Source organism: Salvelinus sp. IW2-2015, linkage group LG1, assembly GCF_002910315.2.
Source record: "Salvelinus sp. IW2-2015 linkage group LG1, ASM291031v2, whole genome shotgun sequence".
NCBI classification, from domain to species: Eukaryota; Metazoa; Chordata; class Actinopteri; order Salmoniformes; family Salmonidae; genus Salvelinus; species Salvelinus sp. IW2-2015.
Genome location: NC_036838.1, coordinates 42,347,112 through 42,375,028, shown reverse-complemented (window position 1 = coordinate 42,375,028; position 27,917 = coordinate 42,347,112). Strand labels below are relative to the sequence as shown.

Genomic DNA, 27,917 nt, shown 5'->3' with positions numbered 1-27,917 from the left:
CAAAGGTGATTCTAACATTCATACCCAGAGGTGTGAATACTTATGTAAATGAGATATTTCTGTATTTATTTTCAATAAATTAGCAAAAATGTCTAAAAATATGTTTTCACTGTCATTATAGTGTATTGTGGGTAGATGAGTAAGAGAAAAATGAATATTTAATACATTTTGCAGCCTATCTGTAACAAAATATGGAGTAAGTCGAGATGAATAATTCCGAAGGCACTGTAGGTGCCATTGACTCACATTGGATTCGCACCATACTTGCTCAAACGTTAACATTTGAAACAGTGGACAATTTAAACAACCAAAGCATGGATTGATGTCATACCTTGTCCATAGACTGCTTACAGGGTAATGAAAACAATGTCATTTGGGGTTAACTAACCCTTTCAACTTAAATTGTCAATGCTATTGAAATTTGTCATTTTCAGGAAAKGTAAATTAAATTTTGCTGGCAAATATGCCCGGCTCAGATTATTACAAAACAGGGAACAATCAATTCAGGTCGTCTGTGTCACTCAGCTCCCTGGAGGTCACAAGGTTGCTCCACACTCGTCTTGTTTCCAGACAACACGTCATTGACACGTCTTTTTAGAGGACAGGAAACCGGAGGCTACCCTCCACCGTCATACATGGCCTGTTAACACTCTGCTGCTATGACAACACCACCCTGGCCCCAGTGCATTTGTGGAGTCATCCAGATTGTGTGACACTGAAACTGGTCTGACATGTTTGGCTCTCAGATCTTATTTCTTAGCCCTGATGCTGAAAGACTGAAGATGACCTTCCTGTGAGTGATGCTCAAAGACAAATATTTTGCACAACCAGACATGTATTCTGGGAAGTGAAGTAGTACGAGACATGAAATGAACAAGATTTTTTTAATTTATTAACAATTACAGTATATGAGCAGCAAAAACCACAACAGTGATAAATAGTATATTCAAGGTTGGATAAACCATTGTATCACAGAATTAAGAGTCACTGCAAGCACTATGGTGTGGCATTATCTTCACTAACATTTAAAAAGGTGCAAAAAATAATAATAAACACCAGAAGTATCACATTGCCAGACCAAGTGTCCATTTAAATGTGCCATTATATTGCTGGTTACTGAAAGTTCAAWAGTGAACTACTAACAACCTAGGGTCAATCACAGTGGATGAATTAAATACTCTACCTAAACAAGCCAACGAATTGTGAGGTCTCTAGTGGTCAAAAAGGGTGGCAGGTAGAAATGGTGGATAGACTGGGGGAGGTGGTGACAGAGTACCTCTGTAGCCCAGCTCTCTATGTTTTGCTCTTCTTCCTCTTCACCTTGCCATTGGCTGGGGTGATCCCCAGTGACTCGAGGCAGTAGGGGCAAGGGAGGAGAGATTCAGGGCTGAGTGAGGGACCGATGTTGGGGCCGATGTTGGAGCCACTGGAGGTCAGGTAAGGCGTACCATTCCCCTGGGGTGCTGAGTGAACTGCTGCATGGGAAGAGGTCATCAGTGGAATAACCACACATGTAGGGCAAATTATCTGTTGAAGTTAAGCAGATAGCAGGCTAGATCTTTGAATGTTTCCAGTAACTGACTTGGACCCTTCTAAAACTATTTTGTAWTAGCAAGCAGTACATTGGTATGATGTGGTGTTATGATTGTCACATTTTATTTGAATGTTGATTCCAAAAGTATCTGAATTGTATTATTTTATTGTCTATTCAGGCACTTTCCCTTTGGTCTGCACACTTCATTAAATACCAATGAATAGTTTGACTGTTTTTGTGTTAACATTAACTGCACCTCAGTCACAGTTGTGACTCCAGTCACAGTTGAATTCAAGTGAGAAGACTGCACTCTGAAGTTTCCAGTAAGAAACAAGCCCTACCCCTATCATAATATTGAGAGCAGTGAAAAGGCATTGGGCTATTGGTTCAGGGGAAGGGCCTGCATCTCCTGGTCTTACCCAGTCCCTTAAGGGGCTCAACGCCCAGCAACTGGTTGACTCTCTTAGGCTTGAAGTAGTTGCTGACGAAGTTCTCACTGTGGTTCATCATCTCTTTATATCAGTCCTCATCATCCTGCACAAAACATAGGCAACGATGAAGGATCATAAACATTTAGTTTTGTTCCTCATATCCCATAGGGGAGGTAAAAAATCTAAATGTGTTTAATAATACAAAAAATAAAAGTACAWACTTGAAAGGATTCTCCTGTGTCAGCCGCTGAGCTCATGCATACAGAGATCCTCTGAGCTGAAGGAGCTACTGCTGAAAGAGAGAAGGGACACAGAGGATGAGAAACCTAAACAGGACCAACCATCCATGTAATCACATCATTGAAAATCTAAATAAAAATAGTCCATCCACTGAAAGATTAACATTAGTTCTAAATTCAAAGACATCTTCACAACATAATTTATTCMCCGGTCCTACGCTCACCTGATAGCAGGGCTGTTTTCTGCACCAACATGTCAGGCAGCCTCCAGGCGACGCTGTCGTCATCCCAAGTGGCCTCCTTCTTGGGATGACGACAGGCGATCCAAGTTGCTGTAGTTGCAGTCACAGCGGACCAGAGGGGCCATGCGCTCTAGCAGGCTCTGTAGCAGCTGGCCCTCGCCCTCCAGCCTGCGGATTGTTGCCAGGTAGTCATTCCTCTCTAGCTCAAACTCCACCTGCAGGTCCTGGATCTCCAGCTTGGCCACCTTCAGCATCACATCAGGAGAACACCACTTAAAATGACCATACAGACTTAAGTCTGTCATAGTACATAATGTATTAACAGAATAGGCAAACAATACAAATGCGTGACAAAAATRTGGTACAGGAACAAGCATGTTAGTAGATAAATCATTGATCTGGCATTTCTTTTCCATGAAGATGTGTCCCACCTTGCCCTGGATGTTCTCTAGGAGTCGACTCTTAGCATGGACTTCCTCCTGAATGGAGTCGTAGATATTGAGCATCACATTGTCACTCTCCTCGCCATTCTCTGCCAGGGCCTCAATCAGCTGCTTCTTCCTCTGATYTGCCAGGGTATTCCTCTGCCGGTGTGCTGTAGCCTGGAGACAGGACAAGGCACCAAGCCACACCACTGGACATTATGTTATATAAAAGGGAGTGTGTGCGAGTGTGGTAACTCACCTCTTGAGGACATGCTTCTGGTCCAGAGGGCCTGGTGTACCGATTGGAGGAGAGTCTGCATTCTCCTCCCCCTCAGACCCTGTCTGGACACTGGTCACCTGGCAAGATGCCTGTGTCTGGCTCACCTACAAGAAGAGAAGTTACATAATTAAAGGGACCGCTCTACTCAGATGTGTACTACTACAAAATGCATGCATAACCGGTTACCCACAAGTACTGGGAACTTGATGCATGGGTACCTTGGCCAGGACTGGTTCCAAATCACTAACCTCATGTGCAGTGACACAACATAATTCCTCCTCAAGAGCTTGTTTCATAAGGATGGAGAGCTCTGACACTAGGCAATGAGAAAACAAGGCTTAATATCCTGTAATGTACTAGAGCACTATCTATACACCTGACTGTTAAAGTTATTTATCTTCAGAAAATCTGTCTCRTTAAAATCCTTAGCTATGGTCGTCTGAGTGAAATTTGAATTGGTTGGAGTTTTGAATGTAGACAGGGATGTTGTAATGGTACCAGTGGTAACAGAGTGCCCTCTGCTGGTCTGGGACTTTTCCAGATTGGACAGCTTGGTCTCATATGAAGAGCGCAGGACAGCAATGTCCTCCTGAAGCTTGGCCTTGGACTCCTGCTCTGCATTATACTCAGCCTGAAGCCTGGCCAGCTCCTCCTTGTACTCCTGAAGGTCACAAATAGGTCAGTCGAGCTCCTTCTGCTAAGCAGCCTCAGTCAACTTCTTGTGGAAGTTTACCCACCTCTTTAATCTTCTTCTCTGTAGTGCTGAACTGTGGCCTCGATGGACCATCCAGAAACGCTGATTMAAATAGGACCATGGAGAATAATCCAATTTTAATCAAGCACTTTGATCTTCTATGTGCAAACTCTTACTCTCAGTGGTTAGACAAAGTGTGGAGAAAAGCATGGTGCCCACATGACAGGTTGGCATTGCCCAGCTGGCCAGAGATTAAGGCACATAGCTGCTTCGTTGATGCGCGGCCTGTTCTGGATGCTCTTGGCCCTGTTGGCATAGCGCAGGGTGCTCAGGCTCTCCTCATAGTTGTTGTCTGCAGGCCACCATCAGGGTGCTAGTGTTCCCTCCCAGGGAGTCCTGCAACAACGGGTCAGCTTGTAGTCTCGGTAGGGTATGTGTTGAGATGACGTTGCCTAGAGCCGACTGGGACAGGTTGATCTTGGTGGCCTCACAGAGCCGTTCCCCGGTGGTACCCGTCTTAAACTGGCGCTCGCTGCCCGCCAAGTCGAGCAGCACACGTGTTTTCCTAACTGACATGTTATTTAGTTTCAGATATATACTGGAGATGTCCAATAGCCCACGAGCTACTGCATGTAATTCACCATAATCAAGTTGTGAAAATGTAGTAGGATTTATTGCAGGCCTACCTCAACCAAGGGGTAAATTATCTCGTTGTACATCTGCTCAGTGTTTTGGTCAATGAAGAGGCTTCCATCAAAAGTGAATTGTTTTGGTGGCTCCTCCTTCGCCCCTGGCTTCTTGATGAAACACTGACAGCGACTCATCTCTACGGATACTACCGTCTTACAATTCAACATTTGCGCCCTATCATTCATCGGCGGACAACTGACCACTACCTTCACTGACTCTGCAGCCATTTTTGCCTCAGTCTTCTTGGGGTGTCTGATATCAGACACGCAAGGCAACGCCTGATTAACACCGTTTGATACTAGTAGCCAATATCAAAATTATAGTCAATCGTCAGTTGTTGAATCCATTGATTTCAGCATTGTGCAAGCTAGAAAAATAAATAGCTAACCTACTGTTATTTTGAAGCTAAACAATTCATCTAACTAGCAGCCATGACAGATCTTTCCAGCTGACATGCTACAACTGAAGTGATCAGAATAACAAAAATCTAACCTGTTGATCTGGTCACAGAAGCATGACAGCAAATCAGAACGCTAGCTAACTAAGCTACGGACGGTAGCTAGCTTGCCACATTGGCCAAGCCTCAAAGCAAACAAGTTCACAACATGTACTAGCTAACCTGCAAGACATGTCAGACCGTTAATTTGTTGGAATAATTTCTTGTCAAATACATTTTCCGCGTGCTATAAAAACGTAATATTGGCAGATGGCATCATGTCGTCCAATGAATACAATCCGTGCTCAAAAACAAAAGTATACGTAAAAAAAMCAATATCATCTCGCTCTGTCTGTCCCCTTCCCACCGCGTTCCAAGGCAACCATACACTTGATAAAACCACGTCATGTGTGAAAATTGCCAAGAAAATGTTTTTGCTGCCTATTGTCTTTCCAAAGAGCCAAATTTGAAATCACTTCTTGTTCCCCCTAAAAAACAGACTTAGATCAAGTTAATAGATGTGTGCACTTATGCATATGTATAAAATCCAGCAATGCATTATGCATAACCCCAAAATAAAAATAGCCTAGACTTTGTGGTGTAAAGTGAGTCATGTACCATGTTCTCACAGAACATCTTAAAACATGCCGTGAAAAACAGACAGCATAACACGAGGCATACAGCTTAACACGTAAAAAAAAGAAAATCCCTCTCATTCATATATACACACACACTAAATTCCTACTTTAAAAAAAATGTATACAATTTAAAAAGTAGGTGCAGCTAAAATAGAATATAAATCTCAAACACACTGACATAAAAAAATAACTACATCACAGGCGAAGTGCCAACATCTTACTCCACACCAGAGCCTTACATTTATATCAATATATGGCTCTGCTCCACCCTTGCGATCAAACTTCCCTTTAGCAAGTGAATTGTGATAAGCATTACTTATCAGAAATCTCAAAACAATAAAAGTAACCTAAATGAAGCAAAGAAGTGAATGAATTGTATTGTATTTAAGTGCAAAGAAATGAAAGGTGTCAGTGTCTCTTAAAGAATGGGATACATCAATCAATCCAATGTTCAGAAATTACTTTTAAACCCATTGCTTCCTCTGGTTATATTCTGCATTCTTTCTTTTGAGGCTTTGGTGTGCCTTGCCAACATTCTCCTCCCACTCGTAGCAGTGGTTTACACGGGCACAACTCAGAGGAAAGTCCAGCTCCTCCTTGAACTCTGTGTAGTGCTCTATCAAAGCAGCAATGGTGCAGAATTCTTGTTGGCAGTTCTAGTAGAAAAACATAAATTACTTCATAGCTACACATTGAACATGCATTAACAAAGAGCTTAAATTGGAAGTTAAAGAAAGTTGATGAAAATGGAATGATTGACCATSACAGCTTACCTCAAGCAGGTATGTCCCTTTATGTGTGTTGTCTATGAGGTGGGTGATGAGGCCAGAAGAGAAACGAATGATGAGAGAGCCACAGCCAGGTCTCTTAGGATGCGGGCACAGGAGGTACGAGCCCAGGACGTCCTCCTCAAGCAGGGAAGAGCTGCTGTCACTAACACATGGGGGGGGGGAAAGACCAATGGTAGCCCTGAGATGACTCACATGACTTTCATCAAGCAAACACACCATAAAGCACACAAGGAACTGGTCTGGGATAAGTGCGAGTCAGGTAAATGTGGCTCAGTTGTTAGAGCCCGGTGCTAGGAATGCAAGGATTGTAGGTTCGATTCCTGCTGGGACAACCCTATGCAAAAAATCTATGCACACATGACTAAGCCACTTTGGATGAAAGTGTATGCTAAATAGCATATATTATTATAATAAAAGAGAGGGGGACTCACGTGGTGATGCCGGCCCAACACCACACTGCTTGAGCCAGAGCTTCTTCTGTTTCGGCTAGGCTCGGGGCCCGGGCTCTCCTCACTGGCATTTTGTCCTGCCCCTTTCCTGTTTCACATACAAGATAAGAGATTCCTTAGCATCTTGGGATGATCACATTTCAAGATGTCCCTCAAGGGAAATGTTGTTTGCTTTGGATAACCTCAAATCTATTTMCATTCCACCTCAAGTGGAGTCACTGTGGAAAAACTTACTGATGTGAGTACAACTACTGTTTCAAGGGAAACTGTGATAAATTAGTTCATAAAACGTCATAACATGTTCACTTCAAAAATGCGTGGTAAAAAGATTTTAATGTTACAGTAATCAGAACCCTGTGAAAAAAAAGTGCCTACAACCTTAGATGGTGTATGTAATGACAAATCAATACCATGAAAAATGTAGCCTACACCACAGACGTTGAGTGAGTGCCCATCACAAAGCACTAAGGGTTTGCATTACCTAATGAACTGTTTCACTCTTGAAAGAGCTCTCTGCACACTTAGCCCACCTTGTGGAGAGTTAAACCAATCCTGGAGGTGGCGTTGTTTGTGAGGGGTGTAAGTGAAGGAGCGATAGGCCCCTGAGCGCAGTACTTTGTTGCGGATAACTTTCTTGCGGACCAGGGAAGGAGAGGTGATGACGTTTTCTTGGATGCTTGGTTGTTCCTCAGTTGTTGCGCTGTTGTTCTTCAATGGGAAGACCTACAATAAAGACCCATAGAAAGTGTTAACAGGTCAACAGCTAGGCCAGCACAATGTACAGGTTTCAGCTACACAAATAAAAAATAGCATTATTTCACTGTGCTTTCACAATTCAGTTAAAACAAACATGTTTGACTGACTTTTTCCCCTGGGAGTAAGCCCTGAGTGGGGGCCCTTCTGAAAGACACAAGGGCGCTGACACTGAGAGGGAAACCCTGGTTGAGGAGGGAGGGGGTACAGTTGGGCAGTGGGCCTGCAGACTCAACTTGAGCCTCCTCTGGGTGCTTCTCCAGGTAGGACAGCTGGAAACAGCGGCACAGCAACAGGTTCAGGAACTGGGCCTTGGAGGGAACACACCAGAGACAAATTATACAATAAACTGCAGCTTAAAGCCATCACAGAGGAATTTAGTTGACAACCATCTTGGGAGACAAAGATCTAACTCTGGTTCTTACTGCTCTGGCATGACTAGCCTTGAAGAGGTGGCAGTATAGTTGGGCATCAGGGTTGCCTGGGTTGTGGGAAACAAATGCGAACTGGGCGTCCAAGGGGTGGGCGGTGGAAAGGGAGACCCTTCGTAGAGCATGGGCCATGAGGATGGTCTACAGACAAGGATTTTTTTTTTTTTTTAAATGTTGATGTAGTGTACACAGCTCTAACAGCAATGATACACGTGCTTTGCTCTGAGAAGGTCAACTTACCGTCTCATCTTCATCATACATCTTCACACCTTTGATGGAAAATTTCAGGGACACAGACCTCCTTTTCTTGCATGTCTGTGAAAAAGTTTAACACCTCAGGCAGGCACATCCTTCCAGTCTCAAGTTTTTTGGGGGGCCAAAACAATATATTCTTTGTATTACAGTTTATCATTGTTGTTCTGAACCCACTGCTTGCAAGCCGTTTTTAAATGACACATTTAACGTGACTTTAACTTGGCCATTAAGATATGTCCACCTATTGCTTTCATGCCCTTTTTGTGGTTTGAGCACCTGACCACGAAAAGGTCTGTGCACGACCCCATCTCCACCATAAATATTTGTGAACAGTCAAGACATGCCTTAAAGTACTGCTGCTTTCTAACTTGTTATTACCAGCACCTACTTTGAGAGACTTGAGCTGTGTGTGCAACTGCTGCATCTGATCATCCAAACAACAGTCATCCACAGGAAAGGAGCCAACATACTTCATAAAGAAGAAAGACTACATGTTACACAGACTATGAATTTTAGATAGACATCATGTAATGTAACCAGGTGCAGAATACAAGGGAAGAGTAAAGGTAAGTAAGATTTCTTCCACTTGGGAAGTACTTTTATTTCAAACAAATAGTACTTCCATATGGGGAGGAAAAATATGGCTTACCTCAGCTGACCTTGTAACTGTGCCATCATCCCTGACTGGTGTCTCACCCATCCTTATCACTCCTGAGTTAGATTTTTGTCCTGCTGTTTCTGGAGGACTTATCCTGAGTGCTGCGGGAGCAGATAGCATTGTAGCACCCAGCATTATAAACATTGGACATGTCAACAACGTTGCGTCTGGTAGTGTTATTTTCCCCATGGGAAAAATGCTTTTGTAACCAGGAGGTAGTGATAAAAAGAGCTGTGAACGCAAAACGTTCAATTTAAGCTAGAYACAGGTATGTGTTGTGGTAGATAGTAAGTCTATAGTAATTTCAAAAACTCGATAGTAATTTAAAAAACTCGAAACTGTCAGATCGACACAATACTTTTGAGCTAATATTCTATAAGAGGAACAGGAGCTCAAGYAGTACACCTTTTCAGGTGCCGATATTCAGCTCCTCTGAGCTCCTGCCCAAGTCAAGCACTGGATCTAAACCTTGTCCTCGTGAATTCTGAAAATGATATGCGCACCTGCAATCGAATAGATTGTGGCGACTGTTTCGTTTGAATCGTCGAATTACAAGCCAAACATTGTCAGTAGCATACTCTTAGCCCTACTGGTATGGATTTCGTCACATTTCAAAATTAATTCCATAGCCTTCAGACTACTATTACAGCAGTCAGAGCACGCGGGTGACACCCATTATTCTGTTGTCTGAACCGCCAGAGCAAACATTTACGCACTGATGAAGTATTTCTAACCTGCAGGCGCAAGTTTGGTAAACATGTCAATAAATTAATTATAATAAAATACCTTAATTTAGTTTCAAACCAACGCTCTTTTCACCTCCGCACTCCGGATCCTGTGCCACAGTTCCAATTCCAAACTCTGATTTCCCCTCCTACTCAAGGTTGCTTCACCTTATCAAGCTGACGGGTCCGTGTACATTTCGTTATTTTGATTTCCGAATAAAAACGCTAAACGATTCCGTTTGTCAATTGTTTTCTAAATTATTGTGTCAAAATTGGACATGGAATAATGGAAAACAAATAACACAATATATGAAATGTTTGTTTTTAGTTTTGTTCATACCGGAAGTTTGGGGTCCCGAGTGGTGCAGTTGTCTAAGGTACTACATCTCCTTGCTAGAGGCGTCACTACAGGACCTGGTTCGATTCCAGGTTGTATCACAACTGGGATTGGGAGTCCCATAGGGCAGCGCACAATTGTCCCGTCGTCTGSGTTTGGGGTTGGCTGGGGTAGGCCGTCATTGTAAATAATAATTTGTTCTTAACTGACTTGCCTAGTTAAGTAAAGATTAAATAAATAAAAATACCCCCTCAACGAATATGGATGTCCTGTAGGGTGTGTGTGTTTACAGCCTAGGTTGGAATCACAAAGAAAGGATTAAACTGTGTGTGACAGGAAGAGAAAAATACTCATGCACAACTTAACATTCCAATAGAACAAACTCAACAACAACTGAACAAAGTTGGCTTGCACTACTAGCTGGCTACTGACTAGCTAGCAGGCTGGATAGCTAGGCCTTTCTGGTTACTGGCTATTGTCATGCTAGCTAGTGGAAGTAAGTTAGTCGTTCAACGTGCTACAAGATTAAGCTGCCCGGTGATCAGTGATATTGAACCAGTGTAATATAACYTGGTTACTGATCCCCCCCACCCTCCACACAAACTCTCTCCATCTCCTCTCTCTCTCWCACACACAAAGTTTGGTCACTCTGCCCTATCCAGTGGACATGATACGCTCAAGGTCCTGCACTACCGTCTCCTACAACACCCTGATGAGAAGCAATAATCCTGGCCCCATGACTGTAAGTCTACTTACAGTGCATTCAGAAAGTATTCAGACTCCTTGACTTTTTCAAAATGTTACGGTACAGCCTTATTCTGAAATGGTTTAAGTCGTTTTTTCCCCCCTCATCAATCTACACACAATACCCCATAATGACAAAGCAAAAACAGGTTTAGACATTTTTGCCAATAATATAAAATAAAAAAAACTGAAATAACACATTCACTTAAGCATTCAGACCCTTTACTCAGTACTTGGTTGAAGCACCTTTGGCAGCAATTACAGCCTCTAGGCTTCTTGCGTATGACGCTACAAGCCTGGCACACCTGTATTTGGGGAGTTTCTCCCATTCTTCTCTGAAGATCCTCTCAAGCTCTGTCAGGTTGGATGGGGAGTGTCACTGCACAGCTATTTTCAGGTCTCTCCAGAGATGTTTGATTGGGTTCAAATCCGGGCTCTGGCTGAGCCACTCAAGGACATTCAGAGACTTGTCCAAAGTCACTCCTGCTTTGTCTTTGCTGTGTGCTTAGGGTCGCTTTCCTGTTGGAAGGTGAACCTTCGCCCCAGTCTGAGGTCCTTAGTGCGTTGGAGCAGGTTTTCRTCAAGCTTCTCTTTGTGCTTTTCTCCGTTCATCTTTCCCTCGATCCTGATTAGTCTCCCAGTCCCTGCCGCTAAACAACATCACCACAGCATGATGCTGCCACCACCATGCTTCACCATAGGGATGGTGCCAGGTTTCCTCCAGACGTGACGCTTGGCAGCAGCCTAGGGGTTGGAGCGTTGGGCTAGTAACCAAAAGGTTGCAAATTCGAATCCCCGGGCTGACAAGGTACAAATCTGTTGTTCTGCCCCTGAACAAGGCAGTTTACCCACTGTTCGTAGGCCGTCATTGAAAATAAGAATTTGTTCTTAACTGACTTGCCTAGTTAAATGAAGGTAAAAATAAAAAATACATTCAGGCCAGAGTTCAATCTTGGTTTCATAAGACCAGAGAATCGTGTTTCTCATGATCTGAGAGTCCTTTAGGTGCCTTTTGGCAAACTCCAAGCGGGCTGTCATGTGCCTTTTACTGAGGAGTGGCTTCCGTCTAGCCACTCTACCATAAAGGCCTGATTGGTGGAGTGCTGCAGAGTTAGTTGTTGTTCTGGAAGGTTCTCCCATCTCCACAGAGGAACTCTGGAGTTCTGTCAGTGTGACTATCGGTTAATTAGTCACCTCCCTGACCAAGGCCCTTCTCCCCCGATCGCACAGTTTGGCCAGGCGGCCAGCTCTAGGAAGAGTCTTGGTGGTTCCAAACTTCTTTCATTTAAGAATGATGGAGGCCACCGTGTTCTTGGAGACCTTCAATGCTGCAGACATTTTTTTGTACCCTTCCCCAGGTCTGTGCCTCTGCACAATCCTGTCTCAGGGCTCTACGGCCAATTCCTTTGACCTCATGGCTTGGTTTTTGCTCTGACATGCACTGTCAACTGTGGGACCTTATATAGACAGGTGTTTGCCTTTCCAAATCATGTCCAATCAATTGAATTTACTACAGGTGGACTCCAGTCAAGTTGTAGAAACATCTCAAGGATGATCAATGGAAACAGGATGCAAATGAGCTCAATTTCGAGTCTCATAGCAAATGTTCTGAATACTTATGTAAATAAGGTATCAGTTTTTTTTGTTTTACACATTTGTAATAAATCTCTCACTCTCTCTCCCAGATACATTAGAAGTTGTTTTGCTGTTGGCACCAATCCCATGCTGTCAGTCTGCCAAATCAACTACATTATCCCCCTTATACTAAACTTTGCTCACTCTTGTTCAACTGCCCTTTGACTACATTGGTTTAATTCAATGTTTACATTTGCTTCAAGTGTGGTTTTTACTGAAAGTTGACAGATGGCACTTGTATGGAGGGATGTGGTTGTTGTGGTGGGAGATGGGTTTGATTGAGAGAAAAAAACTCTCCCCTACCATCTCTTGATAAGTAATACAAGTGAATGTAATTGCTGCATTATATACATGATCCAAAAATAAATTAAAAATGAATATTTTACAAGTTCCAAGCTAAGACAAAAATAGATGTCATATTACTTTGTCGTGCTAGCAGCTAGTGCTCGTCAGCTAGTGCTAGCTACTGCAAGCCAACTTTATTCAGTTGAGTTTGTTCTATTTGCATGCTAACTTAATAAGTTAATCATCTTAGCTACCATGAGTATTTAAAAAAAAAATCTTCCTGTCACACTGTCTAATCCTTTCTTTGTGCTGCTGTAACAGTATAACTTTAGACCGTCCCCTCGCCCCGGCACGGGTGCGAACCAGGGACCCTCTGCACACATCAACAACTGACACCCACGAAGCATCGTTACCCATCGCTCCACAAAAGCGGCGGCCCATGCAGAGCAAGGGGAACCACTACTTCAGGGTCTCAAAGCGAGTGACGTAACCGATTGAAACGCTATTAGCGCAGACCACCGCTAACTAGCTAGCCATTTCACATCCGTTACACTGCCAAGATAGGCTGTAAACGCCCCACTAAGATCCTGAATATTCTATGCAGGGCTGTACTTCTGGGTAAGAACAAAACGAGAAACAAAAAATGTAATATATTTGATTGATTTGTTTTCCGTTATTCCATGCCAAATTCTTAAACAATAAATGAGAAAACAAGTTGATTTCTGATTTTCAAATTCAGTTTTCCCATTCTCAGTTTTGATAACAAAACGTACACGGTCCCTGAAGCCCACAGGGCAGCATATTTCCCAACTCAATTCAGAAAAGGGTTGGCCATTCACCGGTGTGTTTGGGCGTGACTAGAAACATGGCTCTTTCGAGACAGTGTACACTGAATGTACAAAACATTAAGGACACCTTCCTAATATGGAGTTGCACCCCCCCTTGCCCCGAGAACAGCCTCAATTCGTCAGGGCATGGACTCTACAAGGAGTCGAAAGTGTCCATAGGGATGCTTCCCACAGCTGTGTCAAATTGGCTGGAGGACCATTTTTGACACACATGAAAAACTTTGTTTATTTCCCTTGGGAGAAAACCTTTTCTCTAGCCTTTCCATGACAATGTCRACTATTCCCCCCCAAAGTACACTCATTGAGAATTAGTATATTTTAAGTAGTACTCCTCAAACCCAAGGGTACCTGCAGCTACTGGTTCAGTAGTACCCTAGCCGATTATACACACAAATCGTGGAGTTGCGTTTAGTCGGCTAGGTAGTATCCCTGGCCTGTGGTAACCCATCGTTCCTGAATTGTTATTCTCATCTCATTTCCCCCTCGTTCATCAACATGTTTCAATTTGCATGATAAGTAAACAATGTTTTGAATATCTTCATTCACCAAAATGATTCATAAGCGGTCTGGATATATGGATATGGCCWAATTTGCAAACTGAAATTGCAAAATTAGGTGTATCTATTTCAATAACCCACAACTGAAACATCCAGCACTTTGAGTGAATCAAATTGACATCTACTGATTTGTAGTTTGTAGCCACTACCCTACAATGTATACATTTGCTCCAATKTATGATCCACCAGTAGACGCTGTATTTGGTGTTTGTACCCTTCCTTAAGATCATGACAGAATGAATAACAAGGAATTTAGTACAAATAGCCATTTTAATAACGACTTGGAAAAAAGCATAACATAAAGAGTTCACGCATGCAGGGTATGCATGAGCCACACCTTCAAAATGAAGTTTCTTCAAATCTTGCACTATTACACAGAATGTAGACGATTTTGTATTTTTTTTTTTAGCTTTATATGATAAAATGAACTTTGATTAGTTACGAACTTTAAAAAAATATTTCCCTAATACTATGCAGTAGTACTGAATACGACAATGACAAATTGCTTCCTGATGTCAGTCTCCAATCAAATTAAGTATTTTAACCATGGGCCCTGCAACTGATCAAGGAACGTTAATTTAAATAACATAATTCATTACATGAAAAGTTGGCTCTCATGCTCTCAAATTCACTTACATAAATCTCAATATTCTTTAAGATTTGAAAATTTACTCCAGATTAAATGTAGAGAATTCTATATTTTTATACAAGGAATGTGTCAAGCTAAAACATGGGAAAGTGGATTGGGATGAAATGTTAAAATGAAAAGACAAGTCACTTTGATTTTATGTTAGATCTCTGCATATACACAAGTGTGTGAGGGAAATTGTGAAATTTCACAATTCAATACCTATGCAATTTTACAGTTTTTGAAGAGGACTTTCTACACAATAGTGTTTAGAAGTTGGGTTCACAGAAATGTAACAGTTCAAAGTACAGTAAATTGACATGAACTGATAACTGTCACCTCCCTATCCTACAGAGAAGAATTCTAGAGCCCCAAACAGAGGGAAAACAATGATGCGAAAGAGAGCATGGCTAGAGGCAGAGCACTGCAGCCTTCAGAGCTACAGTTAAACTTCCACTGCTGGGCAATAGTGAGCTCACTTCCTCTCCCTCAGGGACTTGCGGGCTGCTGGCTTGGCCTTCACTGCAGATTTGGCTGCTTCCTTCTTCGCAGGTGGTGACTTTTTGGGCGCTGGGCGCTTTGATGCTCTGCTTGTCAGCTTTTTGACAATGGGCGTTTTGGGCTTGCTCGCTGGAGCAGCTTTCTTGACTGGTGTGGGTGCCGCCTTAGCTGGTGGGGGTGTCTTCTTTGAGGCTACAGCTTTACTGGCAGCTGCAGGTTTCTTAACCGRGGGCACTGGTTTGTTTGTTGGTGGCACTGGTTTCCTCGCTGGGGGAACAGACTTCTTGGCTGGTGGTGCTGCTTTCTTAGCTTGGGGTGCTGGTTTCTTGACTGGGGGTGCAGATCTCTTAGCAGGGGCAGCTCTTTTCTTGCCCTTAGCCCTTGACTGACTTGCCGGCTGTGACTTCTTGCTGGGGGGAGGGCGACGTGCTTTAGGTGGTGGCCGCTTCACAGCTTTCCTAAGGATCGTATTGAACAAATACACTGTTAGCAGTGAACCATTTGAAACCCCACTATTTTCATTGAATTTCAGCAATTTGACCTTGGACTCACCTCTTAGGAGGGGGTTCATCATCTGACTCCTCATCCTCYTCAGACGACTCCTCTTCCTCCTCATCAGAGTCCTCCTCATCAGACGAGTCAACCATCTTTCTGCGTTTAGCCTTCTCTGCCGTTTTCTCCTCTTTCACTTTCTGTTTTTCTGGGAACAGAATGGCTGGGCTGTGGAATAAGAAAAGAAAATCTGATGTCTAATCTGAGCCCCAAAAAATAAATAAAAGGTATTGCAAGAGTGCGGGCATTTCTGTTATTACTACCAGACTGTTGAAATATTCAGTACATCAGAGGTTCAGTAAACATGAATGAAAWGTGACATGATTAGTAGTGTAGTCAGCATCTTTCTAAACAGAGAATACTGCTCCTGGTATAGCACACATTTGTGCAATTATGTACAGAGGGCAGCAATGAACTTCAGTGTAATCTTCCTAGAGTGGAGTTCTACCTGGGGTGGTAAGGGTAGCAGAGCTGGTAGGTCCCATTTAGCCCATTCCCAGTGATCTGCTCCATCCAGCCCATCATTTTACACTTCTGCAGTGTCCTCTTCAGGCTGTTCACTGAGGGAAGAGAAGTGCCCAGTGTCAATAAAGAATCTTAACATCTCTGATTCAACCCAGCTAATGAGAGAGCTCCTGCAGTTTCAGGTAGGTATTCACACATTGTCAAAGCAGTGTTTCAGTTAGGAGAGTAAGGGAACGGGTCTTACCCACACGGTACTCCATGCTGTCCTTGTTTGTCTCTAAAAGGAATTTGCGGAGTGTGGTGGTGCTGCAAGTCTTGGGTTCGTTCATGGCCACGATGGCTGTCATGATAGCGTCCTCCAGGGGCCCACCTTTAAGCAGGAACTTGCCCCCTTCCCGCTTCAGCTGTGAGAGGGTAAGAGAGAGTCTGAGAGAAACACCTCAGAGCAAAGATCTAACATTATAGATGCCAAAGGCCTTTATGGAGTAGACTGAATTGTGCATTCCTTTAGTACAAGACTAACCTGGAATGTTCCAGAGGCACCTTTTCCAGTGATCTGCTCCAGTTGACCCTTGTCCACAGCTCTCACCAGGCCACTCTTTAGGATATCCGGCCTAGGAATGAATCGGTGACTGCATTGAGAACCCTATTTTAACCCACACCAATCTACAAAACTTTGATGGACATCCCACAGTTCAAAAGGTAGTGGGTTCCTTATTTTCAGACTGCATTAAACATACTGTAGATTTGGGTTGCGCAGAAGTTTGCATTACCATGTCAGGCACAACGTCAAGTTAGCATGTGTTTACGTACTCAGAGAATAACAGGACCCGATCACTGAACCCATTCCCAATCAAATATGACAATAAAAAGGTATTTACCGATGCTCCACGTTGAGTTGAGGGAAGTGCTGCTCCACATATTTCTTGATCAGAATGTAAGACGCCTCTTTGGGCTCACATAGCCGTGTGATGATCAGGGGCAGAGCATCCCCAAGGGTCTCTGCCTTCAACCCAGGAGCTACTGCCATCGGCTTCTAGCACCAAACCATCAGAATCACAGTCAAACTCAGTTGGTAGAGCATGGCACTTGCAACGCCAGGATAGTTGGTTCGGTTTCCGGGACCACCCATACAAAAAATGTATGCAAGCATGACTGAGTCGCTTTGGATAAAAGTGTCTGCTAAATGGCATATGTACCTACATTATATAGGTATGCACCGTATATTTTATTAATATTATGTCTGCTAAAAGCCAAATGGGACAATCACATAATGGTACATTGCTATTGTTTAAGTTCGTAGATAGGTGACTGAAAATACCTACCCCTTTAGCAGTGGATTTATTAGGGGGCTGCTTCCCAATGGTAAAGCTTCCAGAAAGGCCTTTACCCTTCAGCTGTGARAGTGAATAGGAGGTAAAGGAACATGAGTATGCAGGCCAATAAAGCACCAGACGCACAGGGTATAGGGCACCAMAACACAGGTCAAACACTAGGATAGGCTGCCACCTAACATTTGCAATTCATGTTCATTCACTGTCAGCTGTGGTCAGGGATAAGGACTTCTCACCTGTTTGATGGTGCCCTTCTCCAGCTGCCTCTTGAGAGCCTTCTTGAGAAGAAATTTCCTCTTGTCCAACTCCAGGTTAGGGTATTTCTTCACAATGTACTTCATGACAGAATGGGCTGAGGCCCCAGTCTTCTCCTTGCAGGACTGCAGAGAGGAAATATGATAAGTTGCAGGTGCAGCATTCGTGGGGAGTAAGGGATAACAACATAATAAGTAGTGATGCACCGATATKACATTTTTGGCCGATACTGATATTTTCTAAAATAACCCTACATTTATAAGACAGTTCTTATTTGATTAACCTTTTCTCAATACAGGGGGTGCTGTTTCCACTTTGGAAAATATCGTCTCCAAATTAAACTGCCTCATACTCAATTCTTGCTCGTACAATATGCATATTATTATTACTATTGGATAGAAAACAATCTCTAGTTTCTAAAACCGTTTGAATTATGTCTGTGGGTGAACCAGAACTCTTTCTACAGCGAAAATCATGACAGGACATGCGAAGGTCAGAAAAATAGTCTCTGTTCTCAGATCAGTTTAAAGCTCTGTGTGTGCCCTATGGATCGAAATGAACTGCACCCGCCTATTTTCCCCCTGCGAATGTTCGTACCAATGAGAAAGGAATGGAGTCTCTACGTATTTCTCAGAGTTTATAAAACGCCATGGAGTGACATGTACGTTCTTTTGGACGCTCGTCAAGGCGCAAAAGAGGACATCAGAATGGCATGCTCAAAAGCTCCGTTATCGGGCTAAGATAATCCGTCTGTATTAATTCGATATAGGTGTTAGAAACATCATAACGAAGTTATTTTAAACCGATTTATACAGTTTATGCAGTATATTGCTATTTTCGGAATTTCGTAGTATTGCGCTTTGAGGATTGGACATGTGTGTGCCACGTAGCTATGTTAGCTGCTAGTTCCGAAGTTGAAGAGGACGTTTACCAACAAAGCAACGATTATTTTGACAAAGGACACCTTGCCCAAGATACTGATGGAAGCTCGTCCAAAAGTAAGAGCTATTATGATTTATCCGTATTTATGTGGAAAAATTTAAACGCAGTTGTCGGCCATTGTGCGGCACTAGTCTGGCTGTAACGCACACTGTATGTCTAGTAACGTTAATTTAAAAATCTAACTCAGCGTTGCATTAATAACTAATGCATCTTTCATTACTCGCCAACCTGTATTTTTTAGTCAATCTAATCGATAAATAATCGTAAACTTAGGTGCCCTTCCAAGAGATCGGGCCGGCCAGAATGCATGCCAGTTTTGAACAGATACATTGCATAACAACCGATTTTGATGCTAAATATGCACATTTTCGCAACAAAACTCTATATGCATTTAATATGATGTTACAGGACTGTCATCTGAAAATTCTGAGAAGTTAGTGAAAAAATAATATTTTGGTGGTGATAACGTATCGCGCTTTTTGCCTGAATCAATGCTGGGTGATGTTAGCTCATTGGTATGCTAATATAACTTATATTTGTGTTTCGCTGGTAAAACACTTAAAAATCTAAATATTGTCTGGATTCACAAGATCTATGTCTTTCAATTGCTGTACGCGTGGTATTTTTAAGAAATTTTATGATGAGTAATTAAGTAATACACGTTGCTCTCTGTAGTTATTCTAGTCGCCCTTGGTGAGTTTTGTGATAGTGGCTGCAATGGTAAACTATGATTATACCTGAAAAAGCAACATTTTCTCTAAAAAAAACATATCTGCTACCATAAATATGTTATCAGACTTCATCTATGAAGTTGTTTCTTGGTTAGTGGCTATATATATCTTATTTAGTCGAATTAAGGATAGCCTACTATGGAGTAAAAACGTGAGGTAAAAAAGTGGTGTCTTTTGCCTAACGTGGTTAGCTAATAGATTACACTATTGTGTCCCTGTAAAACATTAAAAAATCAAAATGATGGCTGGAGTCACAGAGTTGGTCTATCATTTGCTGTATCCTGGTTATTTCAAAATTTTCTAGATGAGTATTCTAGAGCATATACTTGGTCTCCTGGTAATATTCCGCCGCTGCTTCCAACCCTATTTCAGATTGCAGCTGCCAATGTAGAACTTGATTTATACCTCGAAATATGCACATTTTTCTAAAAAAACATATGCTATACCCATAAATATTTATCAGAACTGTCATTCTATGAAGTTGTTTCTTGTTAGTCGGCTATATATCATCTTTATTTAGTCGAAATTGTGATACTGGCCCATGCAGGGAAAAAATGGTGGAGAAAAAAAAGTTGTCTTTTGCTATCGTGGTTAGTAATAATTTACATAATTGTGTCTTCCCTGTAAAACATTTAAAAAATCAGAAATGATGCTGGATTCACAAGATCTGTATCTTTCATCTGTGTCTTGGACTTGTGATTTAACGATATTTAGCATGCTAGTATCTTACTGAGGACGCCTAGCAGCATGCTAGCCACTTTTAACTGCTGGGTGAAACCCGTCCCAGCTTTGGAGGAACTAGAAGTTAATGGTGGTCCGACCCATCTATGTGAAGCTAGCCACAAGTGGACTTTGCGGTTAGCCTTCAAAATAAAGGTATAGCATAATTCTACTATTTGTATTAATTTGCATCACTGTCAATGACATACTTTTATTTTGAAGGCAAACTGCAAATTCCACCATTGTGCCTAATCCTTATTGTGGCTAGCTTCACAAAACATAACCCGGTGAGGTCGAGCCTCACTAGCCAGATGAAGCTAGCTGGCTGCTTATAACATTAGCTTTGGGCAACAGGGTTAAGTAGCTGGCTAGCTCTTTAGTTTCATGAATTGAAGTTCAATTTCAATAGGCGAACAACAAGTGGCAACCTAGCTAATACACTACTCACAAGGATTCCTAAATCATTGCTAAGAATAATGAATATGACTGCAGTTTCCACTGGTCATTGTTTTCAGACTGGTTGTATTGGTGCTAGCTAGGTACCAAGCTAAAGCTAGCTACCCCAGAAGTTGCGGTCGAACAAATGATGCTTTATTACCAACGCGGTATTGTCAACACATTGTTTGTGGCCGGTGTTTGCAGACTTTTTTGTACAGCTTTGACAGTGCTACTGTATCGTTTTTGACAGACAAAGACYCAAATGGCGTTCCATAGTATGTATTTCGTGAAGTTGATAGCAGTGATGCTATTACTGTGTAACTCCGGAAGGCCAACATCTGAAAAATAGCGCACTTGGTAGTGTGTACCTCGACCAGTTGGCGAAAGCCAACATCACCCATGACAGAGAACGATTGATTGTCAAGGGCTATGAATTCCATTATCTTGGCTTTAATGGATTTCGCCTTTGAGTTGTCTCGCTGAAATGTTCTTACTCTTTCAAATGACTGCTTGGCTTGTTGCCTGCTCGATCCACACAGCAGACATTGTGGGCTAGGTTAGGAATGCTGTGTTGCACGTGTAGCGCAACATTTTACGTGGCGTCATTACGTCATGCACCTACGTAATATAGGTATGCACGGTAGCTTTGACACCGCTTTTTAACATCGGCGTTAAACTAGACATCGGGCCGATACCGATGTTGGCATTTTTAGCTAATATGGGCCTATTCCGATATGTTCACAGATATATTGTGCATCCCTAGTAATAAGTGTGTTGTGTACAGACCTCAATAGCCTCAATGAGTATGTCGTCCATCCTAGGCGGTTGCATGGTGGAGGTGCTCTTATTAGTGAGCGTTGCACGTTTGCTGGCAGACATGGTGGCCCAGGCAGGAATGGTCCTTTTAATGGGCTTCTTGACTTTCTCTTTCACTCCATCTTTCTCTCTGCAGAGACAGCAAGCACAAAAATKTTCAATTAAACATTTAGCGAAATAGATATGAATGCAACATTTGCAGGGTTTGAGCACAAGCAACTCACTCCTTCTCAGCCTCTTCCCCCTCAGCCTTCTTCTCCTCAGTCTTCTTTCCAGKCGATTCATCAGGTTTCTCACCATTCTCTTTTGGGTCTCGTTCACCTGTGCCCTCACCTTCTCCTTGACCCTCCCCCTTCTTGGCTACTGGGGCTGCGGGTGCTACCTCCTGCTCCTCCTCAACAGAGGCAGATTCCTCAGAGCTGGCATCAGGCTCTGAAGAGAAATGTGGAAGGAGGAAGCAAGAGTGAATATGTAAATTCAGCAAGTAGATGTAAAACTTTATTTACATGCCACTCAACAACAAGAACTCTGAACAATGTCTGATTCCACGCTTTCCTAAAATAACCACTAATAGGGGGCAAGACCTAGATTCAACAGAATTCCAATCAGGTCCTGTGAAGTGGTGACTATTCACTCATAGCCTGTCAATGCTGGGTASCAATCTGAATCCCAAAGCATAGTTCCTGTTCATGACGAGGGTCTTGAACTCACCTCCATCTGGTGCTGCCGAGGGGGGTGTCTCCTGGGGTGGAGTCCCAGCTGCACGACGTATAGGCATGACTCCAAACTGTTGACCATAGAGATGCAAAATTATAAATATAAACATTTCCTCAGTACTGACAGATAAATTATGCATTACCGATCACAATAAAGTTATTGGATCTAAAGCAACTTAGCATCACCCAATGGTAACGTCATGCAGTCACCCACTGCTTCTGTATGTGCGAAGAAACGTCAATCATGGCCTCATACATCAAATGCAAGATACTGCTCTTTGCAAAGTACATTATCGTCAAACATCGATAAAACCACAAGGAGTGTGCACTTTTCTATAATGTTTTGGAATGGTGGGGGCGTGTAAATAGTTATCAAAAATTAATATCGGTGAAGATGCACGTCTTCCAGTAAAAATTCAAATATGGCCATTTTGTCCATTGATTTAGGCCACCCCACACCGTAATGGCGCTGCATAGAGCTGATGGTAAATGCACCGAAGTTGCATTGGTAAATAAGAAAACGGCGCATGCATTTTTGCAAGAGGTCTACTGTAGAACGCTTTTTGCAGGGACTAACCATGAACAATTGTTTATATTCTTACCTTTAGACTTTCTATAAAGATGTTGAAATAAAAATTGCTTCGCTCTTCTTTCCTTCGTTTTTTTTTTTTTTTTTTTTTACTTACGTGCCCCTCCCCCTTGAACGTACACGTAGCAACCTCGTGGGTGTGGTGTCACGTTGGGTGTGTTCTTTGTTGGTTCTTGCTATGTAGAATCCTTGGGACGTCCAACTATGACGTCACCCCATTGAACATAACATTTACAAAACTGTTAAGGTAAGGGTTATGGTTAGGGGTTAAGGTTCGGGTAAATGACTGGACAAAGCCATCGACCTCGTGACACCGTTCATTCCTATGTGAAGACTCAATAGGCATTGAAGCCAAATTAAGTCGGTTAAAACAAGTATGGGTAACTGCATACTTGGGAGTTTGTCTGAAAGTGGGCTTGCAAAATAAGTGGGTGAATCGGGATCAACAGCTATGGGTGTACATTTTTTAAAATGTATTTAACCAGGCAGGTCAGTTAAGAAACAAATTCTTATTTACAATGACGGCCTACCAAACCTCTCCCCTAACCCGGAAGACGCTGGGCCATTTGTGCGCCGCCCTCTAGGACTCCCGATCACGGCCGGTTGTGATACAGCCCGGAATTGAACCAGGGTCGGTAGTGACGCCTCTATCACGGCGATACAATGCCTTAGACYGCTGCACCACTCGTGAGCCCYAACATCAGTTGGTGGATCAACAGCGACAGGTGTCTGTAGTGACATCAGCGCTCCATTATTGGTTAGACCGGCCATTGCCAGGTGCACTGTGAKTCAGCTTAATGTTTACATAGCAGGTTAAGATAACCTGCTACATTAGTTAAGAGAATTAGTGTAGCAGGTTAGGACAATTAACACATGAATCTGTGAAGATTGTCTCAGAGATGACATGGTGCGTTCAAGACAACTAGGAACTCTGAAATATACGAGGTCAAATCATGACGTCAATGGTCTTCAAGTCGGAAAGAGGCTCGAGTTCCCGAGTTGGATGACCGTTGAAAACGATTTCCTCAGTCGGAACTCATTTTTGTTTGTCTTGAAAGTACTGAAGTCAGAAATTTCCGAGTTGTTTTGAACGCACTTTAGTCTGAAATTTCAKAGTTCCCAGTTGTTTTGAACGCAGCATATATCATGCCTAGTTTGAGMTACCCCAGGAAGTGACTTTGCAGGCTAGCTCAGTGCTGCTCCCTCTCATTGAGTAACTCAAGTTGAAGCCCGACCGGAGTACTGCAGGATTCCATTAGCAACTAAATTATCCTTATTACTTCTTCTGTGTGCGATTAGAGGGTATTATTGGTCCATGATTGTCATCGAAAAATGTTTTATTTACACAAATATTGACCACGAAGATTTCCATTTTTCTATTCACTATAAAATGGGGAATCATGTTTTCTTCTAACAATGCCTACAGTACCACCCTTGAACTTCAGTGGCTTCAATGGGAGGGGGCAGTCATTCTTCCTTGGTAAGGGCAAGCCAGTACAGTCAGTACTGTAAAGTACCTAAGTAAAAATACCTTAAAGTACTACTTAAGTAGTTTTTGGGGGGGTATCTGTATTTTACCATTTATATTTTTGACAACTTTTACTCCACTACATTCCGAAAGAAAATACTCCACACATTTTTCCCCTGACACCCAAAAGTACTACATTTTGAATGCTTAGCAGGACAGAAAATGGACCAACTCACACACTTATCAAGAGAACATCACTGGTCATCTGTGCTGCCTCTGATCTGGTGGACAACCTAAACACAAATGCTTCCTTTGTAAATTGTGTTTGGAGTGTGCCCCTGGCTATCAATTTTTTTCTTTAACCTTTATTTAACTAGGCAAGTCAGTTAAGAACCAAATCTTATTTACAATGACGGCCTACCCCACCGACGCTGGGCCAATTGTGCGCYGCCCTATGGGACTCCCAATCACGGCCGAATGTGACACAGCCTAGATTCGAACTAGGTACTATAGTGACGCCACTTGCACTGAGATGCAGTGCCTTAGACCGCTGCACCACTCAGGAGCAATACAAATAAATTGTGCCATCTGGTTTGCATAATAAGGAATTTGAAATGATTTATACTTTTGATATTTAAAAAAAGTACATTTGATCAATTACAATTACTTTTGATACTTAGGTATATTTAAAACCAAATACTTTGACTTTAACTCAAAATAAGTATTATTTTACTGGGTGACTTTCACTTGAGTCATATTCTATTAAGGTATCTTTACTTCTACTCTTGTATGACAATTGGGTACTTATTTCACCACGGAGTACAGTATGAAGATCTGCATGCTTCCCAGACGAAACAGTTCGTGCATATATAATGACAACATTATGACGTTTTTGTTCGTTTTGGACTACAGAAAGTGTTTTTTCGGCTGTTGGGGCACACAAAATGTTTGAGAAAAGCCGACGTCGGTAGCCGAAGTCTACGTCCCCACGTCTGCGATTGGTCAACACTAGAGGGATTYTTCCATGAAGTGCCCATTGTCATTTAACGAAAGGACTCGTCCTCATGTAAATTTAGACTATTAGATCTCCTTGGCAAAAATGTAAAAATCCATGATAGATTTCTTGAGTTATTTTGCGTTAATTCTGACTATTTTGAGGAAGCGCATACGAGCTACGGCGTCTCGAAATTGACAAACAATACTATTGCAGCTTTTATCTTGTATTTCAAGTGAAGKTCATTTAAGGGAGTATGTAATCAAACTTGTTGGTTAGAAATGAATGACGCATGCTGACGCTTTATTATTAGTCAATGTCATGGCGACGTTGGTTAGCTAAACTCAAGGGTAGAAACACATCAACGGGTCATCTCGTGCCGAACTGTGCATGTGCACACCGTCAAAGTTACTCCTTCACTATCAAATCAAATGTATTTATATAGCCCTTCTTACATCAGCTGATATCTCAAAGTGCTGTACAGAAACCCAGCCTAAAACCACAAACATCAAGCAATGCAGGTGTAGAAGCACGGTGGCTAGGAAAAACTCCCYAGAAAGGCCAGAACCTAGGAAGAAACCTAGAGAGGAACCAGGCTATGAGGGATGGCCAGTCCTCTTCTGGCTGTGCCGGGTGGAGATTATAACAGAACATGACCAAGATGTTCAAATGTTCATTAATGACCAGCATGGTCAAATAATAATAATCACAGTAGTTGTCGAGGGTGTAACAAGTCAGCACCTCAGGAGTAAATGTCAGTTGGCTTTTCATAGCCGATCATTAAGTGTATCTCTACCGCTCCTGCTGTCTCTAGAGAGTTGAAAACAGCAGGTCTGGGACAGGTAGCACGTCCGGTGAACAGGTCAGGGTTCCATAGCCGCAGGCAGAACAGTTGAAACTGGAGCAGCAGCACGGCCAGGTGAACTGGGGACAGCAAGGAGTCATCATGCCAGGTAGTCCTGAGGCATGTTACTAGGGCTCAGGTCCTCCGAGAGAGAGAAAGAAAGAAGAGAACTAGAGAGAGCATACTTAAATTCACACAGGACACCGGATAAGACAGGAGAAGTACTCCAGATATAACAGACTGACCCTAGCCCCACGACACAAACTACTGCAGCATAAATACTGGAGGCTGAGACAGGAGTGGTCAGGAGACACTGTGGCCCCATCCGATGATACCCCCGGACAGAGCCAAACAGGCAGGATATAACCCTGCCCACTTTGCCAAAGCACAGCCCCCACACCATTTGAGGGATAWCTTCAACCACCAACTTACCATCCTGAGACAAGGCTGAGTATAGCCCACAAAGATCTCCGCCACGGCACARCCCAAGGGGGGGCACCAACCCAGACAGGAAGATCACGTCAGTGACTCAACCCAGTCAAGTGACGCACCCCTCCTAGGGACGGCATGGAAGAGCACCAGTAAGCCAGTGACTCAGCCMCTGTAATAGGGTTAGAGGCAGAGAATCCCAGTGGAGAGAGKGGAACCGGCCAGGCAGAGACAGCAAGGGCGGTTCGTTGCTCCAGAGCCTTACAGTTCACCTTCAGACTCCTGGGTCAGACTACACTCAATCACATGACTTAMTGAAGAGATGGGTCTTCAGTAAAGACTTAAAGGTTGAGACCGAGTCTGCGTCTCTCACATGGGTAGGCAGACCATTCCATAAAAATGGAGCTCTATAGGAGAAAGCCCTGCCTCCAGCTGTTTGCTTAGAAATTCTAGGGACAATTAGGAGGCCTGCGTCTTGTGACCATAGCGTACGTGTAGGTATGTACGGCAGGACCAAATCGGAAAGATAGGTAGGAGCAAGCCCATGTAATGCTTTGTAGGTTAGCAGTAAAACCTTGAAATCAGCCCTTGCCTTAACAGGAAGCCAGTGTAGGGAGATTGGCACTGGAGTAATATAATAAAAAATGTTGGTTCTAGTCAGGATTCTAGCAGCCGTATTTAGCACTAACTGAAGTTTATTTAGTGCTTTATCCGGGTAGCCGGAAAGTAGAGCATTGCAGTAGTCTAACCTAGAAGTAACAAAAGCATGGATTCATTTTTCTGCATCATTTTTGGACAGAAAGTTTCTGATTATTGCAATGTTACGTAGATGGAAAAAAGCTGTCCTTGAAACAGTCTTGATATGTTCGTCAAAAGAGAAATCAGGGTCCAGAGTAACGCCGGGGTCCTTCAGTTTTATTTGAGAGGACTGTACAACCATCAAGATTAATTGTCAGATTCAACAGAAGATCTCTTTGTTTCTTGGGACCTAGAACAAGCATCTCTGTTTTGTCCAAGTTTAAAAGTAGAAAGTTTGTCTGAAACACAGGCTTCTAGCGAGGGCAGTTTTGGGGCTTCACCATGTTTCATTGAAATGTACAGCTGTGTGTCATCCGCATAGCAGTGAAATTTAACATTATGTTTTCGAATGACATCCCCAAGAAGTAAAATATATAGTGAAAACAATAGTGGTCCTAAAACGGAACCTTGAGGAACACCGAATGTACAGTTGATTTGTCGAGGGACAAACCATTCACAGAGACAAACTGATATCTTTCCGACAGATAAGATCTAAACTAGGCGAACTTGTACGTGTAGACCAATTTGGGTTTTCAACCTCTCCAAAAGAATGTGGTGATCGATGGTATCAAAAGCAGCACTAAGGTCTAGGAGCACAAGGACAGATGCAGAGCTCGGTC

General features: G+C 42.7%; 3 protein-coding genes and 1 pseudogene across 7 annotated transcripts; all 4 read right to left on the bottom strand.

The window, feature by feature from the left end:
- Nucleotides 1–885: 885 nt before the first annotated feature.
- On the bottom strand, nt 886–3,085 carry LOC111976383 (kinesin-like protein KIF17; annotated as a pseudogene).
- Nucleotides 2,960–5,375, bottom strand: LOC139022603 (kinesin-like protein KIF17). 2 transcript variants are annotated; one of them, XM_070444994.1, is made up of 3 exons: nt 4,532–5,375; nt 3,131–3,255; nt 2,960–3,048 (listed from the first exon to the last, which is right to left on the bottom strand). In XM_070444994.1, exons 1-3 carry the CDS (start codon nt 4,760–4,762, stop codon nt 2,994–2,996), a joined length of 411 nt encoding a protein of 136 aa, XP_070301095.1. In that variant the 5' UTR covers nt 4,763–5,375; the 3' UTR covers nt 2,960–2,993. The 2 variants fall into 2 exon arrangements, with proteins under 2 accessions (XP_070301095.1, XP_070301094.1); XM_070444993.1 differs by having other exon boundaries at nt 2,990–3,080.
- A 107-nt stretch (nt 5,376–5,482) lies between these two features.
- On the bottom strand, nt 5,483–10,060 carry LOC111967842 (SH2 domain-containing protein 5). Of its 4 annotated transcripts, none has more exons than XM_023993253.3 (10): nt 9,733–10,060; nt 8,938–9,047; nt 8,677–8,757; nt 8,274–8,348; nt 8,028–8,174; nt 7,713–7,913; nt 7,380–7,572; nt 6,832–6,937; nt 6,383–6,542; nt 5,483–6,265 (listed from the first exon to the last, which is right to left on the bottom strand). In XM_023993253.3, exons 2-10 carry the CDS (start codon nt 8,986–8,988, stop codon nt 6,074–6,076), a joined length of 1,206 nt encoding a protein of 401 aa, XP_023849021.1. In that variant the 5' UTR covers nt 8,989–9,047; nt 9,733–10,060; the 3' UTR covers nt 5,483–6,073. The 4 variants fall into 4 exon arrangements, with proteins under 4 accessions (XP_023849021.1, XP_023849029.1, XP_023849044.1 ...); XM_023993261.3 differs by having other exon boundaries at nt 8,938–9,040; nt 9,733–10,025; XM_023993276.3 differs by lacking the exon at nt 8,028–8,174.
- Nucleotides 10,061–14,845: 4,785 nt separating this feature from the next.
- On the bottom strand, nt 14,846–22,890 carry LOC111967834 (heterochromatin protein 1-binding protein 3). Its single transcript, XM_023993240.2, has 12 exons — nt 22,778–22,890; nt 22,171–22,246; nt 21,684–21,891; nt 21,430–21,589; nt 17,794–17,937; nt 17,549–17,620; nt 17,105–17,259; nt 16,747–16,837; nt 16,468–16,627; nt 16,207–16,318; nt 15,759–15,926; nt 14,846–15,664 (listed from the first exon to the last, which is right to left on the bottom strand). Exons 2-12 carry the CDS (start codon nt 22,235–22,237, stop codon nt 15,181–15,183), a joined length of 1,821 nt encoding a protein of 606 aa, XP_023849008.1. The 5' UTR covers nt 22,238–22,246; nt 22,778–22,890; the 3' UTR covers nt 14,846–15,180.
- Nucleotides 22,891–27,917: the final 5,027 nt, after the last annotated feature.

Coding starts and splice junctions, on each gene's coding strand:
- LOC111967842 (XM_023993253.3), bottom strand. CDS start 8,988: ATGGGTGAGACACCAGTCAGGGATGATGGCACAGTTACAAGGTCAGCT. Junction 8,758..8,937: donor CAGTTACAAGGTCAGCTGAG/GTAAGCCATATT, acceptor TTCTTTATGAAG/TATGTTGGCTCCTTTCCTGT. Junction 6,543..6,831: donor TGTTGGGCCGGCATCACCAC/GTGAGTCCCCCT, acceptor CCCATGTGTTAG/TGACAGCAGCTCTTCCCTGC.